Raw genomic sequence first — 14,529 nt, 5'->3', positions numbered from 1 at the left:
CTAGCTTCTTCAGTTGATCCATTAGTTCTTTGATTTTGGCTCTTTCTTCCTTTTTAATATATGCGTTTAGTGCTATAAATTTCCCCCTTAGCACTGCTTTTGCTGCATCCCATAGGTTTTGGTATGTTGTGTTCTCATTTTCATTCGTCTCTATATATTTAGCCATTTCTCTTGCTATTTCTTCTTTAACCCACTGATTGTTTAGGAGTGTGTTGTTTAACCTCCAGGTATTTGTGAATTTTCTAAGTCTCTGATGGTTATTGACTTCTAATTGTATTCCATTGTGGTCAGAGAATGTGCTTTGAATAATTTCAATGTTTTTAAATTTATTGAGTCTTGTTTTATGTCCCAGCATATGATCTATTCTGGAGAAAGTTCCATGAGCACTAGAAAAGTATGTGTATCCTGGTGATTTGGGATGTAATGTCCTGTATATGTCTGTTAAATCTAATTCATTTATCAGATTGTTTAGGTTTTCAATTTCCTTATTGGTCTTCTGTCTGGTTGATCTATCTATAGGAGTGATGTGTTGAAGTCTCCCACAATTATTGTGGAAACATCAATTGCTTCCTTTAGTTTTGCCAGTGTTTCTCTCATGTATTTTGTGGCACCTTGATTGGGTGCATAGACATTTACGATTGTTATTTCTTCTTGCTGAATTGCCCCTTTTATTAGTACGTAGTGGCCTTCTTTGTCTCTCAAAACATCCCTGCATTTGAAGTCTATTTTATCTGAGATTAATATTGCTACACCTGCTTTCTTTTGGCTGTAGCTTGCATGAAATATTTTTTTCCATCCTTTCACTTTCAGTTTCTTTGTGTCCCTGTGTCTAAGATGAGTCTCTTGTATGCAACATATTGATGGTTCATTTTTTTTTGATCCATTCTGCGAATCTATATCTTTTAATTGGAAAGTTTAATCCATTTACATTCAACATTATAACCGTGAAGGCATTTCTTGAATCAGCCATCTTATCCTTTGGTTTATGTTTGTCATATTTTTCCCCTCTGTCTATTAATATCCTTTATTGTACCCATACCGAATCTCTTTAGTACTGAACCTTTCTCCAACCCTCTCTGTCCTTTCTTTGTTTCTCTGTCTGTAGGGCTCCCTTGAGTATCTCCAGTAGGGCAGGTCTCTTGTTAGCAAATTCTCTCAGCATTTGTTTGTCTGTGAAAAATTTAAGCTCTCCCTCAAATTTGAAGGAGAGCTTTGCTGGATAAAGTATTCTTGGCTGGAAATTTTTCTCACTCAGAATTTTAAATATATCATGCCACTGCCTTCTTGCCTCCATGGTGGCTGCTGAGTAGTCACTACTTAGTCTTATGCTGTTTCCTTTGTATGTGGTGAATTGCTTTTCTCTTGCTGCTTTCAGAACTTGCTCCTTCTCTTCTGTGTTTGATAGTGTGATCAGTATATGTCTCGGAGTGGGTTTATTTGGATTTATTCTATTTGGAGTTCACTGAGCATTTATGATTTGTGTATTTATGTTGTTTAGAAGATTTGGGAAGTTTTCCCCAACAATTTCTTTGAATACTCTTCCTAGACCTTTACCCTTTTCTTCCCCTTCTGGGACACCAATGAGTCTTATATTTGGACGTTTCATATTATCTATCATATCCCTGAGGTCCATTTCGATTTTTTCAATTTTTTTCCCCATTCTTTCTTTTATGCTTTCATTTTCCATTCTGTCATCTTCCAGGTCACTGATTCGTTGTTCAACTTCCTCTAGTCTTGTACTATGAGTGTCCAGAATCTTTTTAATTTGGGCAACAGTTTCTTTAATTTCCATAAGATCATCCATTTTTTTATTTAGTCTTGCAATGTCTTCTTTATGCTCTTCTAGGGTCTTCTTGATTTCCTTTATCTCCCGTACTATGGTCTCATTGTTCATCTTTAGTTCTTTGAGTAGCTGCTCTAGGTGCTGTGTCTCTTCTGGTCTTTTGATTTGGGTGCTTCGGCTTGGGTTATCCATATCGTCTGGTTTTTTCATATGCTTTATAATTTTCTGTTGTTTTTGGCCTCGTGGCATTTGCTGAACTTAATAGGGTTCTTTTAGGATTTGTAGACCAATTGAAGTCCTTATCTCTAATTTATCAGATCTACAGCTTCGTGGAGTACACTTTCTCTAACTAACCAGCAGGTGGCGTCCACGAGCCACCTGTTCTCCACAAGCCAGTTCTCCCCTGCTTAGCCTTTTTGGTGAGTGGGGGAGTGAGTCTTGTGGGGTCCAATTGGTGTACCAAGCTTGCGTGTGTCGTTGGTGTTGCCTGCCCTGTATATGGGGCGTGTCTCTGGGCAGTCAGGGAGGGGGGGGGTGGCTCTAACAATCAAATCTCCCTGGTGATCCTAGAGTTTTAAAGCTGCTGCAATAGTCTAATCCTTCAGTTCAGTCCTGCCACAGTTTGTCTCTGCCACTGACCCACAAGTCCTTGGTATTGGCGTATGGCTCCTGAGACTTGCAAGTGGGCCCCTCTTCCAGGCCGTGCACCCCGGGTCCTCTGTTGAGGGATGACTGTGCTATGTCACAGGTGTGTGCTGTCCCCCCAGGGCAGTTCTGGGCTGCTGGGCTGTGTAGGGAGGCTCCCAGTCTGCTGAAATGATGGCTGAATGGGGCTTTGTTAATTCACACTGCTCCACCTTCCCAGGTCTGGGACATTCAGCTGAGGTTGCAGGGAAGGCTAATGTCCACGCCCAGTTTTGTGTGTGTGCCTGTTATTTGAAGCACTTCCGTCATACTGGGTTGTCTGGGGCAGCTCTGGGTTATGGGGCTAGCGATGGGCAGGAGTGTTTCCTGTCCATCAGGATGATGGCTGTGAGCGGACACCCCCCTTTTCTTGGGAAGTTGTGGTGTTTAGTGAATTTTCTCAGCCACTGGATTATTGTGTTTTGTCTCAGAGCTCTCTTAGTTCTGCTCTTGACTTGACCTGCCCAAATTGCAAGTCTTTGAAGCTTTCTGTATTGGGCTTCTTAGAGTAATTGTTTTAGAAAAAGAAAAAAGGATTAAAAAACAAAACAAAACAAAACAAAACAAATCAAAACAAAAAAAAAAACAGGCCCTCCTCAGAGATCTAATGGGTTATTGAAATGCTAAGAGACAAAGCAACTAGGGCCATTAAGGAAAGGTCCACAGGGCAGAGAGATCAGCTTTTCTTTGGGATTTGCATATGCGCCTCAGGGCCCTTCCCCTTTCTATGTTCACCAGAACTCCAAAAATCCTCCGCTTTTATTTTGGAGTTTTTCGTGTTGTTTTTTTTCTATGCCTGTCTCCTCTCTGCTGGGCTGGCTGCTCTCAGATTCTCTGGTGTCTGGTCTTAGTCTATCTATGGTTGGAGTTTGAATCAGTAGAATGAGTTTCCAATAAGAGCTGCCACTGCAGTTCTCCCTTCTCCTTCCCGGAGCTGACAGCCCCTCCTCCCCCGGGACTGAGCCTGGCAGGGAGGGGCGCGGGTCCCCTGGCCGCAAAAACTTACAGATTTCGCTGATCTCAGCAGTTCCACGTTTTCATGAGTGTTGTATGAAGTATGCCCAAAGTCAGATTGCTCTGTGGTGTCCAGTCCACGCAGTTCCTGGCTTTCTACCTACTTTCCTGGAGGAGTAACTAAAACATACAGCTCACCAGTCTGCCATCTTGCCCCAGATCAAGTGGAATTTATTCCAGTAATGCAAGGGTGGTTCAAAATAAGAAAGTCAATTAATGTAATACACCACACATTGATAGAATGAAGGAAAAACTGCATCATCTCAATCAAGGCAGAAAAGGCATTTGACAAAATCGGGCACCCTTTCTTCATAAAAACACTCAGAAAACTAGGAATAGAAGGGAACTTCCTCGCCATGATAAAGGGTATATACGAAAAACTCACAGTTAACATACCATGTTCAATGGTGAAAAAAGACTGAAAGTTTCTCCCCTAAGATCAGGAACAAGACAAGGATACCTGCTTTCACAGTGCTATTCAACATTGTAACTGGAAGTGGTAGTCAGAACAATTAGGCAAGAAAAATACAAGGCATTCAAAATGGAAAGGATGAAGTAAAACTGCCCCTATTCACAGATGACATGATCTTATATATAGAAAACCCTGCAGAATCTATATAAGAAAGCTACTATAGCTAAAAAATGAATTTAGCAAAGTGGTGGGGTATAAGATCAACACATAAAAATCAATGGTGTTTAGCTCAGCCACTCCTTGCTCTCCTGTAGTTTCATTCACCGTCAATGAAGACATGTCATATAACTCCTGGGGGTATTCTTAACTTTGACTGCACCCATTGTTTCCCAAACTACTAGTTTCTAAGTAGGTTCTCTAGGTCTTGCTATCTTCCCACCACTGGCTTGATTCACTGATTAGAACTTTGGTCATTTGAGACCAGTGTCAGAGTTGCGGAGTCCATCAGAAGACTGGTTTGCTTTTTGTACAGTATGTACATGCCAGTAGTAGCAGAATCCTTTAAATTATACTATATTTGACGTTTTAAGGCTTCTTAATTTTAGCCTCATATGCTAAGAAGTAGATTCAGAAAAATAAGAGAACTACCTAGACTCTGCCAGCTCCTTGACCTACTAGTTAGGCACAAAGGGGATTACAAAGGGGATTAGATTAAGTAATATGTGTATTATCTTTCCATAACCAAGAATGGGTTACGTTTTGAAGAATACCAGCACAAACAGTTTAAACTGGTAAAAAGATGCCGAACAAATTTATATGTTGTGTTTAACCTAAAGACATCTTTAAAAACTGTTGCCCACATTCCATTCTTTCCTCATGTTTACTTAAAGAACAAGGATAAACATTAGTTAGTTGCCAAGAAAAATTAGTAATAAGAAGCCTATCTTTAAAAAATAAACCTGTTGAAATGGGCTTTAAAAGACATCAAAATAGTCAGCTATCATGTGTTGACTCTTTGTAGATGTAGGCATAATACAGAAAATACTTCTTTAAAGTTCTTGCACAAAAACATAACTATATCATGCTGCCTCCAAGGTATGATAGATTATTTTAAGACCATCATGTGGCATAAAGGAAAGAGAAACAGAATTTAAAACTCTGGATGATAAAAGGTGATTTTTTACTAAACCCTATATTTGTGTGTGGAATTACAAAAAAAAATTTAACAGAATACAGTTGGGTTAGTTATGCAGTATTTTCAGTTGTCTGGCCCTTGTGTATTGTTCTAAAAACTAAACTTTAAATCTTTATGGTGTTGTCTGCTAGTTATACTGTTCTTTGGTAGAAAATTCTTGTAGTCTGTACTCAAGAAGTGCCTAAAATTGATTTGTGATGATTTCTGAGTCCATCTAATAAATTATATGTTAAAAAAAAAATCAGTGGTGTTTCTATACACCAGCAATGAACAATCTAAAAAGGAAATCAATACAACAATTCCATTTACAACAGCAACTGAAAGAATAAAATATCCAGGAATTTACCAAAAGACATTTACCAAAGATATAAAGGACTTGTACATTGAAAACTACAAAACATTAATAAAAGAAATTAAAGCAGACTTAAATAAATGGAAATATACTTTGTGCTCATGGATCAGAAGACTTAAATATTGGTTAAGATATAAATACCACCCAAGGCGATCTACAGATTCAACATAATCCTAATCAAAATCCCAACAGCCTTTTTTGCAGAAATGGAAAAGCTAATCATCAAATTCACATAGAAGGGCAAGGTACCCAAATCGCCAAAGCCATCTTGAAAAAGAAGAACAAAGTCAAAGGACTCACACTTCCTGATTTCAAAACCTACAGTAATCAAAACAGTGTGGTACTGACACAAGGACAGACATATACACCTATGGAATAGAACAGAGAGTTCAGAAATAAACCCACACATCTATGGCCAATTGATTTTTGACCAGGGTGTCAAGTCCACTCAAAGGGAAAAGAATAGTATCTTCAACAAAAGAAGCTGGGAAAAATGGATATCCACATACAAAACAACAAAAGTGGACCCTATCTCAAACCACATAAAAAATTAACTCAACCAGACTTCATCAAAATTTAAAACTTTTGTGTATCAAAGGACATTAACATGAAAGTGAAAAGGTAACCAACAGAGAGAAGATATTTGGACACCATATATATCTGATAGAGGTTTAACATCCAGAATATAAAAAGAACTCCTACAAACCAACAACAAAAAGACAAACAACCCAATTAATAAATGAGCAAAGAACCTGAATAGATATTTCTCCAGAAAAAATATACAAATGGCAAATAAGCACATGAAAGGATGCTCAACATCATTAGTCATTAGGGAAATGTCCATCAAAACTACAATGAGATAATACCTCATACACAGAAGAATGGAAAAAATGGAAAATAACAAATGCTGATAAGGACGCAGAGAAATAGGAACCCTTATATATATATATATTGCCCATGGGAATGTAAAATGGTGTAGCCACTGTGGAAAACAGTTTGGCATTTCCTCAAAAAGTTTTGACCAAGGCTGCTCTTCTCTGAAAGAAACTAGAGAGGGGCTGGATGATGCCCAGGACTGCAGTTTCAGGGTGTGACCAGCCACAGAGGGTATCCCATAGTATGTGGAGGGGTGGTGGACAAAAATGTGGAGCAATGGCGCCTCGGGGGACCGGGTGAGTTTCTTTGTCTGGGTCCGCCTCTGGGGCGGCAGCAGTTGGACAACCTCCAGGCAAGGGAGTGAACAGTGGCTCTCCACTCCTGTGCACCCACCTTTGCGAGGTGAGCCTCCACAGCCAGACAGCTGGGAGATCCTATGAGGGAATCAGGGAGGCAGCATTTACTCTCCCCCCACAGAAGTCCGGAGGTGCACCAACAAGAGGTGGAGATAGTAGCGGGTGCCATACCAATGCATCAGGAGCCCCTCCCACACCCCAAAGGCTCACAGGTGCATGACAGGCAGGGAGCCTGCATGTTTGATCTGCAGGATACCTTCAGCAGACTCCCTGCCTAACTGTCCTGGGCCCACGTTGCAGCCCAGGGCAGGCAGTCCCCAGTGAACACGAAGAACTGCTTCTCCACCAGGTTTGGACTCCACCTACTGCACAGGAGAAGTCTGAGAAAGGCTGGCTTGAGAGTAAAAGGTGGCTCAAGGGCGCCACCTGCTGGTAGAATGGGAAACTGCACTTCAGCCAGCCATAGCTCTCCCAAAATAAATGCTCAAATAATCTTGCATTTCCCAAAATAACCTTATCAAGAGAAGTAAATGCCCGGAAGCCAACAGAAAATTACAAAGCACTTGAAGAATCTAGAAGAGCCAAACGAACAAATTAAAAAAGACAGAAGAGACACAAAATTTGGAGCAATTAATTTAAGCAGTACAAACAACAAATCCCCAAAAGAACTTCAACAAGATAGCTAAAGACATAAAGGAAATGAACAAATGGTGAAAAAAATCAAAAAATTTGAAATGGATCTCAGAGAAATGATGGACAACATGAAGAGAACAAGTATAAGAATCACTGGTGTCCCCAGAAGAAGAGAAGGGTAAAGGGCTACGAAGAATGTCTCAGGACATAGTTGGGAAAATCTTCCCAACCCTTCTAAACGACATAAATATGCAAATCAAGGATGCCCAACAAACTCCAAATAGAATAAATCCAAATAAACCCACTCCAGATTGTCAAATCCTGAAGAGAAAGTTCTGAAAGTAGCAAGAAAAAAGAGATTCACCACGTACAAGGGAAACAATGTAAGACTAAGTACTGACTACTCAGCTGGCACCATGGAGGCGAGAAGGCAGTGGTATGACATACTAAGGATTCTGAAAAAGTTCTGACCCAGCAATCTCACTTCTAGCTATACACCAAAAGAACTGAAAGCAGTGACTCAAGCAGATACTTGTACACCAATGTTCATAGCAGCATTATTCACAATAGCCAAAAGGTAGAAAAACCCAAGAGTCCATCAACAGATGCAGGGATTAAAAAAAAAAAAAAAAGGAATATTATTCAGCCATAAAAAGGGATGGAGTTCTCATATGCTATAACTTGGATAAACCTTGAAGACATCATGTTGAGTGAAACAAGTCAGATAAAAGGGACATATATTGTGTGACTGTTTCCACTTATATGAAATAGCTAGAATATGCAAATTCATTAGAGAAAGACAGTAAAGACAGGGAAGATGGGGAATGGGGAGTTAATGCATAATGGGCGCAAGGTTTCTGTCTGGGGTGACAGAAAATTTTGGTAATGGACCATGATGGGGGTAACACAACATTGTGAATGTGATTAATCCCACCTAAATTGTATGCTTGGGAGTTGTTGAGATGGGAAATTTTATGTTGTATACATTTCTAACATTTAAAAAAGAGACTAAAAAGCCAATGACAATTAAATGCAATAGATAACCCCTGACTGGATCTAACAATGAAAGAGAAATGGACACAACAAAAAATTGGAACTTATAGCTTTATATCACAATGTTAAATTTCTTTAATTTTTCTTCCTTTTTCCAAGCAAATGCTCAGAATTAAATTTCTTGAATTTGATAACTGTACTTAATGTGATTACATACGTGAATATCCTTGTTCTTGGGAAATATACCTGGAAGTATTTAATATTCAAGGAGCATGATGTATGCAACTATTCTCAATTGTTTAGAAAATAGACGGACAGATGATAGATATAACAGATGTGGCAAAAGCTAAAAGTTAGTAAACCTGTTTATCTGGGTAGGGGATATATTGAAGCTCTCTGTATTGGTTTCATATTATTTTTTGCAACTGTTCTATAAGTTTGAAATTATTTCAAAATAGAAAGTTAAAAAAATATATTAAATGTCAATTTGCTCACCTACAGAACTGGGAGCCAAGAAGATAAAAATTAAGCTCTTCTGCCATTCATTCATTAACAAACTATTACCCTGCTCAGGCTCTCTCCCTCACCAATCAGACGAACCCAACCTTTCCCCATCTTAATTGTGCCATCTGATCTGCAAATATTCATATACCACCACTATATTATGCCAACAATGTCTCCAAACCATCCAAGATGACTACAAAATTGTCTTTAAGACTCCAAACCTTAAAAAAATCTTTACTGTATAAACTTTGAGATTACAAACTCATTGTTTTTCACCCTTCCTATTTCATACAGCATGCCCGGGAGGCGAATGGAGCCCTGCCCAGGTGTGTCATGCTCACCACACTATCAACTTTAAGAGCCCTGCACTCCCGGTGGACTGCATCTGACCTAAGGTCAGGTGGAGGCTCTCCCTTCCACATGGTGCCCTGATACATGCCCTGAGGATGGGGACTGCTCCTTTTCCAGGCTTAGAATTCAGTTCCCCACCAGCGAAAATGCACCCAAACAAAAACTGAAGTGCATCTCAGTGTGTGTGTGTGTATACATATACTTTTTTTTCACAGCGAACAAATGTAACACTAAATGGAATCTCCTACAGAATAATACATGTTAATTTGCATTACTTCAAGACAAAGTCCATCTTCCTCGACAACTAGACAAAGTGATTAAACACACCTTTCATTATGTTTTTCATGCACTTCTCAAGTGTAATAATGTAGTCCTTTGGCTAATAAATGAAGTTAAAGAGCTATATAAGAACACTTGTTGGCTCACAAGTTATTTGCCTAGAATAAACTCGGCCCAAGGTCACCAAATTAGAAATTTCACGACATAGTAAAAAACTGGTCTGCCTTTCCTGTATCTACATACACAGCTTTATTCATTTCTCCCAAGAAACCAGATTCAAAACTAAGACTCCCCCAAAATACTTTTATTTTGATATATCTCACTCTAAGTGGGGTATTTCCCCTTCTTTCTACCTTCTCCTTTCTTTCTCCACAGTTCTGATGGCCTTCAGGTAATTCTGCTGCTGTAAACCAATCACAGCAACTCTCCAGCTGGCAGTGAGAAGAGTAGCCCCATGAACGAGATTTCAGACCCCAACGGTTAGTTCTCCTCTGCTGCTCTTGTTATGGCAACAGCATACTTTTCCACAGCTGAGGAGGATGTTAAGCAGGAAAAGAAAGGCAAAAAGAAAGGCTAAGTCTCTACGTTTCTATGCATTCCCCAGAGCACAACTCTCCCAAAAGGAGACAGCTTAGCACCTATAAAAGAAAGAATCACATTCCACTAATATTCCAGAGGTAGAAAGGTCTCTTTAAATCCTCTTCCAGTATGATAAACATCCTAAAATAATGGAGGAAAAAACTGGAATAGCAATCAGGACACTAAATCCAAGGCTACCCACCAACATTAATGAGCTATATGATGTCATATTAGGGTCTTGGTTTCCCTCAACTATAAAACAAAAGCATTAGGTCCCTTCAAGCCAACTACAGTGTTATAAAAGTGAAGCTGGCTATAGCAACCTTATCTTCCACTGAGGCACGAGTAGTCTCTCAATGTAAGAATCAAACATCATCCCACTCCTCTGCAGGCAGATAGAAAAAAAATAAAATAAAATCTTCCTTAATAATGAGAAGAAGTACTCCTCTCACAAGATGAGAAATCCACTATTTCATTTCCGAAAACTACAGGAAGGCGATTTTGAGAAATCTTTTCAAGGACAGGCTGTGTCCAGGGATAAAGGACTCTCAACGGGGAAGACAGAAGTTCACTATGCTGTGAATGTCCCTGTCCTGTCTGATCGTTTAGGGCATTCAGCACATCAACCATTCATGTGACACTCCAGAAGTTTTCCAGAAGTTGGAGGCAAGGAGATGGTAATCCTCTCCCCTCCCACTATACAGAGATTTCCAATACAAGCCTACTAACATTTTTCTAGATGTTTTCAAGCCTGAAATATGTTACACTTGACTCTATACTGTACTAGAATTGAAAATTTTACTTCTCCATCAAGATTTTGTTTTGTTTTGTTTTTTTCTCCATCAAGATTTTAAGCCCATTCAGAGAAAGAACTGCATTTCCTACTTTCATCTGTTGCTCCCTTTTCTGCAAAGCACTGCACTGGGTACACAAAGCACACTTACAATACCCTAGCCATATTAATTTAGGTGACTGGAGGTGACCAAACAACAAACTATCTCACCCTTGTTCAGGGAAATAAAATTACATGGGGATAGGGTATTAGAATAGCTAGAAGGAAAGAATTGAAGTGGTAGAACAATAACCCAAAGCATCCTTTGAAATTTGTTCTATAGTTACTTGTTAAATTGTAATTTGAAAGTTATCAGCTTTTTGCATGTATGTTATATTTCACAATAAGGAAATAACTGAAACTACTGTATTGTAACTCATATAACATTTTTGGAAATTTCCTATGTAACTACTTGTTAAAGCATACTTTGAAAGATATTATTACCTTTTTGCATCTATGTTATATTTCACAATAAGGAAATAACTGAGACTGTGGAACTGTAACCCATAACGCTCTTTGAAATTTGCTAACTACTTGTTAAATTGCACTTGGAAAGTTATCGTTTTATGTATATGTGCTCTACTGTACAATAAAAAATATGTTAAAAAATTACATGAGGGAACAGGCAAAACAGAAGGAGAGGAACAAATCATCAGATGGAGGAAAAACTCCACAGGAGGAAAAATTTAAATCAATAAATACTGAGCATCTAAACAGCATTGAGTTATCTGCTAGGAAATAGTGATTAAATCCAATTGCAACAATGCTATAAACATATTATGTAAGCCCTAATGTTAAAAATCCTAAGATTATAACATGCTCTATCAATAGATACAGGCTCAACATTGTAAATGAACCAAGGTGACAAGTATTTAAGTCTGAAACCTAAAACTGTGTGTAGAAACTATTTTTAGGCAGGTTAAGTGATATTTGAGAAAGAGGTGGTGAGTGTGTGTGTGTTGGGAGGAGGGGTAAATGAATCAGTATTTCTGGCAGAATCTTTCCAAGCATTTTAGGAACTAATCCAGACTATGAGATGGGCTTCTATCTTTAAAGCGATGCTCAAAGACTATGCTTTTATTTTAAAAGCATGGTAGCTTGGCTGTTTGAATTATGCCAAAAGGGTGCCCCTCTGTGGCTCTTCTCTCAGCGGAATATATAGCTACAAGTTTAGTTCCTTCCCCAAATAAATTATGGCTGAGTGCAGTTATTACTATGACATGTTCTGAACTGCAGAAGCAAAGGCGTTTACTGACCAATATCACAAAGAATTCTGGAAGTAGTTACAAATCTCTTTTCATCAGCTTAGAAAACAATAACTGTTTCTTAAAATCTATCAGTTCAAGTTTAAGAAACTATCTAGAGGAGATTCTGGTCTGTCAAAATCTGTCACCATTAAGAAGCAAGGTCTCAGCATGCTCAAACACAGGGACTGGTCCTTAAAGATCAGGGGGTGTTCATTAATAAGGTTAAACAACTTCATTAGGAACTCCACTGTTGTGAAAGTTAACTTATCGATACATACATATGGATGAATTTCTCCTGTCTGAGTCATTTTGAAGTCTTCTAAGACAGCCATCCTTCCCCTAGAGTAAAGCTGTAAAGCTGTCTCCTTGATTTTGGCAAGAAGGCCTCCTTATTCTACAGGCCTTGCTATTGTGCAATAGATTCAAGGGTTTGCCCAGGCCCAACTTCACCAGATCGGTGGTAGCACAAGCCAGGAGCCCAGCCCACAGGAATGCTGCTAGCGATCCTGTACACTGCAGGGGCTGCCACTTAAGTCTGACCCTCTAACAAGAAGACACCCATCACCCAAAGACAAGGTTCAGAAGTTAAAAATGAAGCACCAGGTCATAAAGGAGTCTTACAGAAAAGTTAGCAAAAAGAAAGAAAGAAAAGCACCATTCCCTTCCACGACGTCCCGCAAATCCTGCCCTCCAGTATCCTCCCTCTGGAGAACATCCCAGTCAGGAGACAGACAACCTTTGAGCTCCCTTTTCCCGTGACCAAGTCAACACGCGTCACCTCTACCCCAGTGTTACTTACTCGTAAACAGTTCCTGATCTTACTTGGAAAAGCAATTCCCAGGAACCTCCTCCCTTTGCACCGCCTCTCCATATGCCCCTTCACCAGGATCGAGCAACCCCGTCCGTCTAGGGTGGCCTCTGTGACAATGCCCACTTCAACCCATCTCCAAACGCGACGCCGCCAAAAACTACCACCACCACCTCTTTTCCCCTGGCTATTACTTCAGCATTACTTTTATCATTTTCTCCTCCTGGCCGAGGACTACCCCCACCCGTGGGACCACATCCAGCAAAGTAAACAATGCTGTCAAAGCAGGATAACACTGGGCGAGGCTTCCAAACTCCGCATTCCTGCCTCCTCCTTGTGTTCTAAAAGGAGCACAAGTCGTCGCAGGGTCCCAGGAGTGAATGACTCTCCCCAACTTCCTTTCTAAAAAGGCCCGGGAGACAGCTCCAAAATCAAACATTAATATGCACAAATGCACAATTTGCAAAAGGCAGCGGTAATACGAAATGAACGCACAGCCTAGTGTAGACCCATTTGCCCGGGAAGTAAACCAAGCGGGAAGAGAAAACCGGGTCAAGTGCGTAAACCTGCCACGAAGCGGGAACAAGGGCTTTTTCCGCGACGGGAGCGACATGTTCCCAGAGACGGCGCGCACCGAATCAAGTTGCTGGGAAGGAAGAACTCGAAGTTAAAGGTTCCCGACAGGGCGAACGCGCCCCAAAGTCAGTTTCCAGGGCTTTGGGGAAGCGCCAGGAACCCGGGGGAGGGGGAATGGTTGGCGAAGCGACCCATCATGGACACGCCCTGAAAGTGTTGCAGAGGACAGTGGCGGGATCGGGGACGCCAAGGAGGGCTGGTGCGGCCGCGCTCGGAAGCTGGCTGCAGGCTCTGGGGGCTGACGGGGGCGCGCGGGGCTGCCGGCGCTCACCTCCCGGCGTGGTGGAGAAGAGCGTCCCCCCGGGCGTGGTGCAATAGTCATGAGGTAGCTGCGCGGCGTCGCTGATGGGCACGGTGCGGGTGGGGATGGCGCGGCTCTGGCTGGGCTGGTGGCCGCTGCCGGCGGACGAGGACATGGCTCTGGACGCGGGCTCTCGGGCTTTGTCCGGCGGGTAGGCGGGCGGCGGCGGCGGCTGCGGGGCCGGGGCTGCTCCGGTTCCCCAGGCGGGCGGAACTACGGGCGCGGCTGGACGCGCTACACTCGTTCCTGGCACGCTCCCTCTCTTTCCCTTGTCCCGCTCCGCTCCCGCCGCCGCCCTTTCAGCCGCCGCCGCCGCCGCCGCCCGATCCTCCGGCCTCCGCCAGCAGCTTCAGCAGCAGCAGCAGCAGCAGCGGCAGCAGCGGCGACGACGACAACCGGAAGCAGGCGAAGGCGGGAGCCTGGAAGAGTTCGGGGAAGCGGGCCTGCCGGAGGTGACGTTTCCGGTGGGTGGGCGGGGCCTAGCGCGGAGGGGGCGGGGCCGAGGGTGGAGGAGGGGCTTAAACCCGCGTGTGCCAGGAGGGAGCTTGTGCAAGGTGTGTGAGCCCTGCGATGGCAGACTGGAACAGTTTCTATATATTTTTTAAATTGTCAACACTATTTTACTCCCGCCGACTCCTGTTTCCTATTACTATAAAGTAATTTTATTTTTTATTGCTTATTATTAAATAGAGGC

General features: G+C 41.6%; 1 protein-coding gene across 1 annotated transcript in view; it reads right to left on the bottom strand.

Annotated features, from left to right (window-relative positions):
* EIF4EBP2 (eukaryotic translation initiation factor 4E binding protein 2) overlaps positions 1-14,286 on the bottom strand; it is a 32,932-nt gene extending 18,646 nt beyond the window's left edge. Inside the window, exon 1 of the mRNA XM_037804690.1 lies at positions 13,806-14,286. Within this exon, the coding sequence (XP_037660618.1) occupies positions 13,806-13,950 (145 nt within the window). The 5' untranslated portion in view covers positions 13,951-14,286. The remainder of the gene's footprint in view (positions 1-13,805) is intronic.
* Between the last annotated feature and the right edge of the window lie 243 nt (positions 14,287-14,529).

The sequence above is a fragment of the Choloepus didactylus genome, chromosome 15 (genome assembly GCF_015220235.1).
Source record: "Choloepus didactylus isolate mChoDid1 chromosome 15, mChoDid1.pri, whole genome shotgun sequence".
NCBI classification, from domain to species: Eukaryota; Metazoa; Chordata; class Mammalia; order Pilosa; family Megalonychidae; genus Choloepus; species Choloepus didactylus.
The sequence above is the reverse complement of the archived record's forward strand: the minus strand, read 5'-3'. Positions and strand labels throughout refer to the sequence as shown.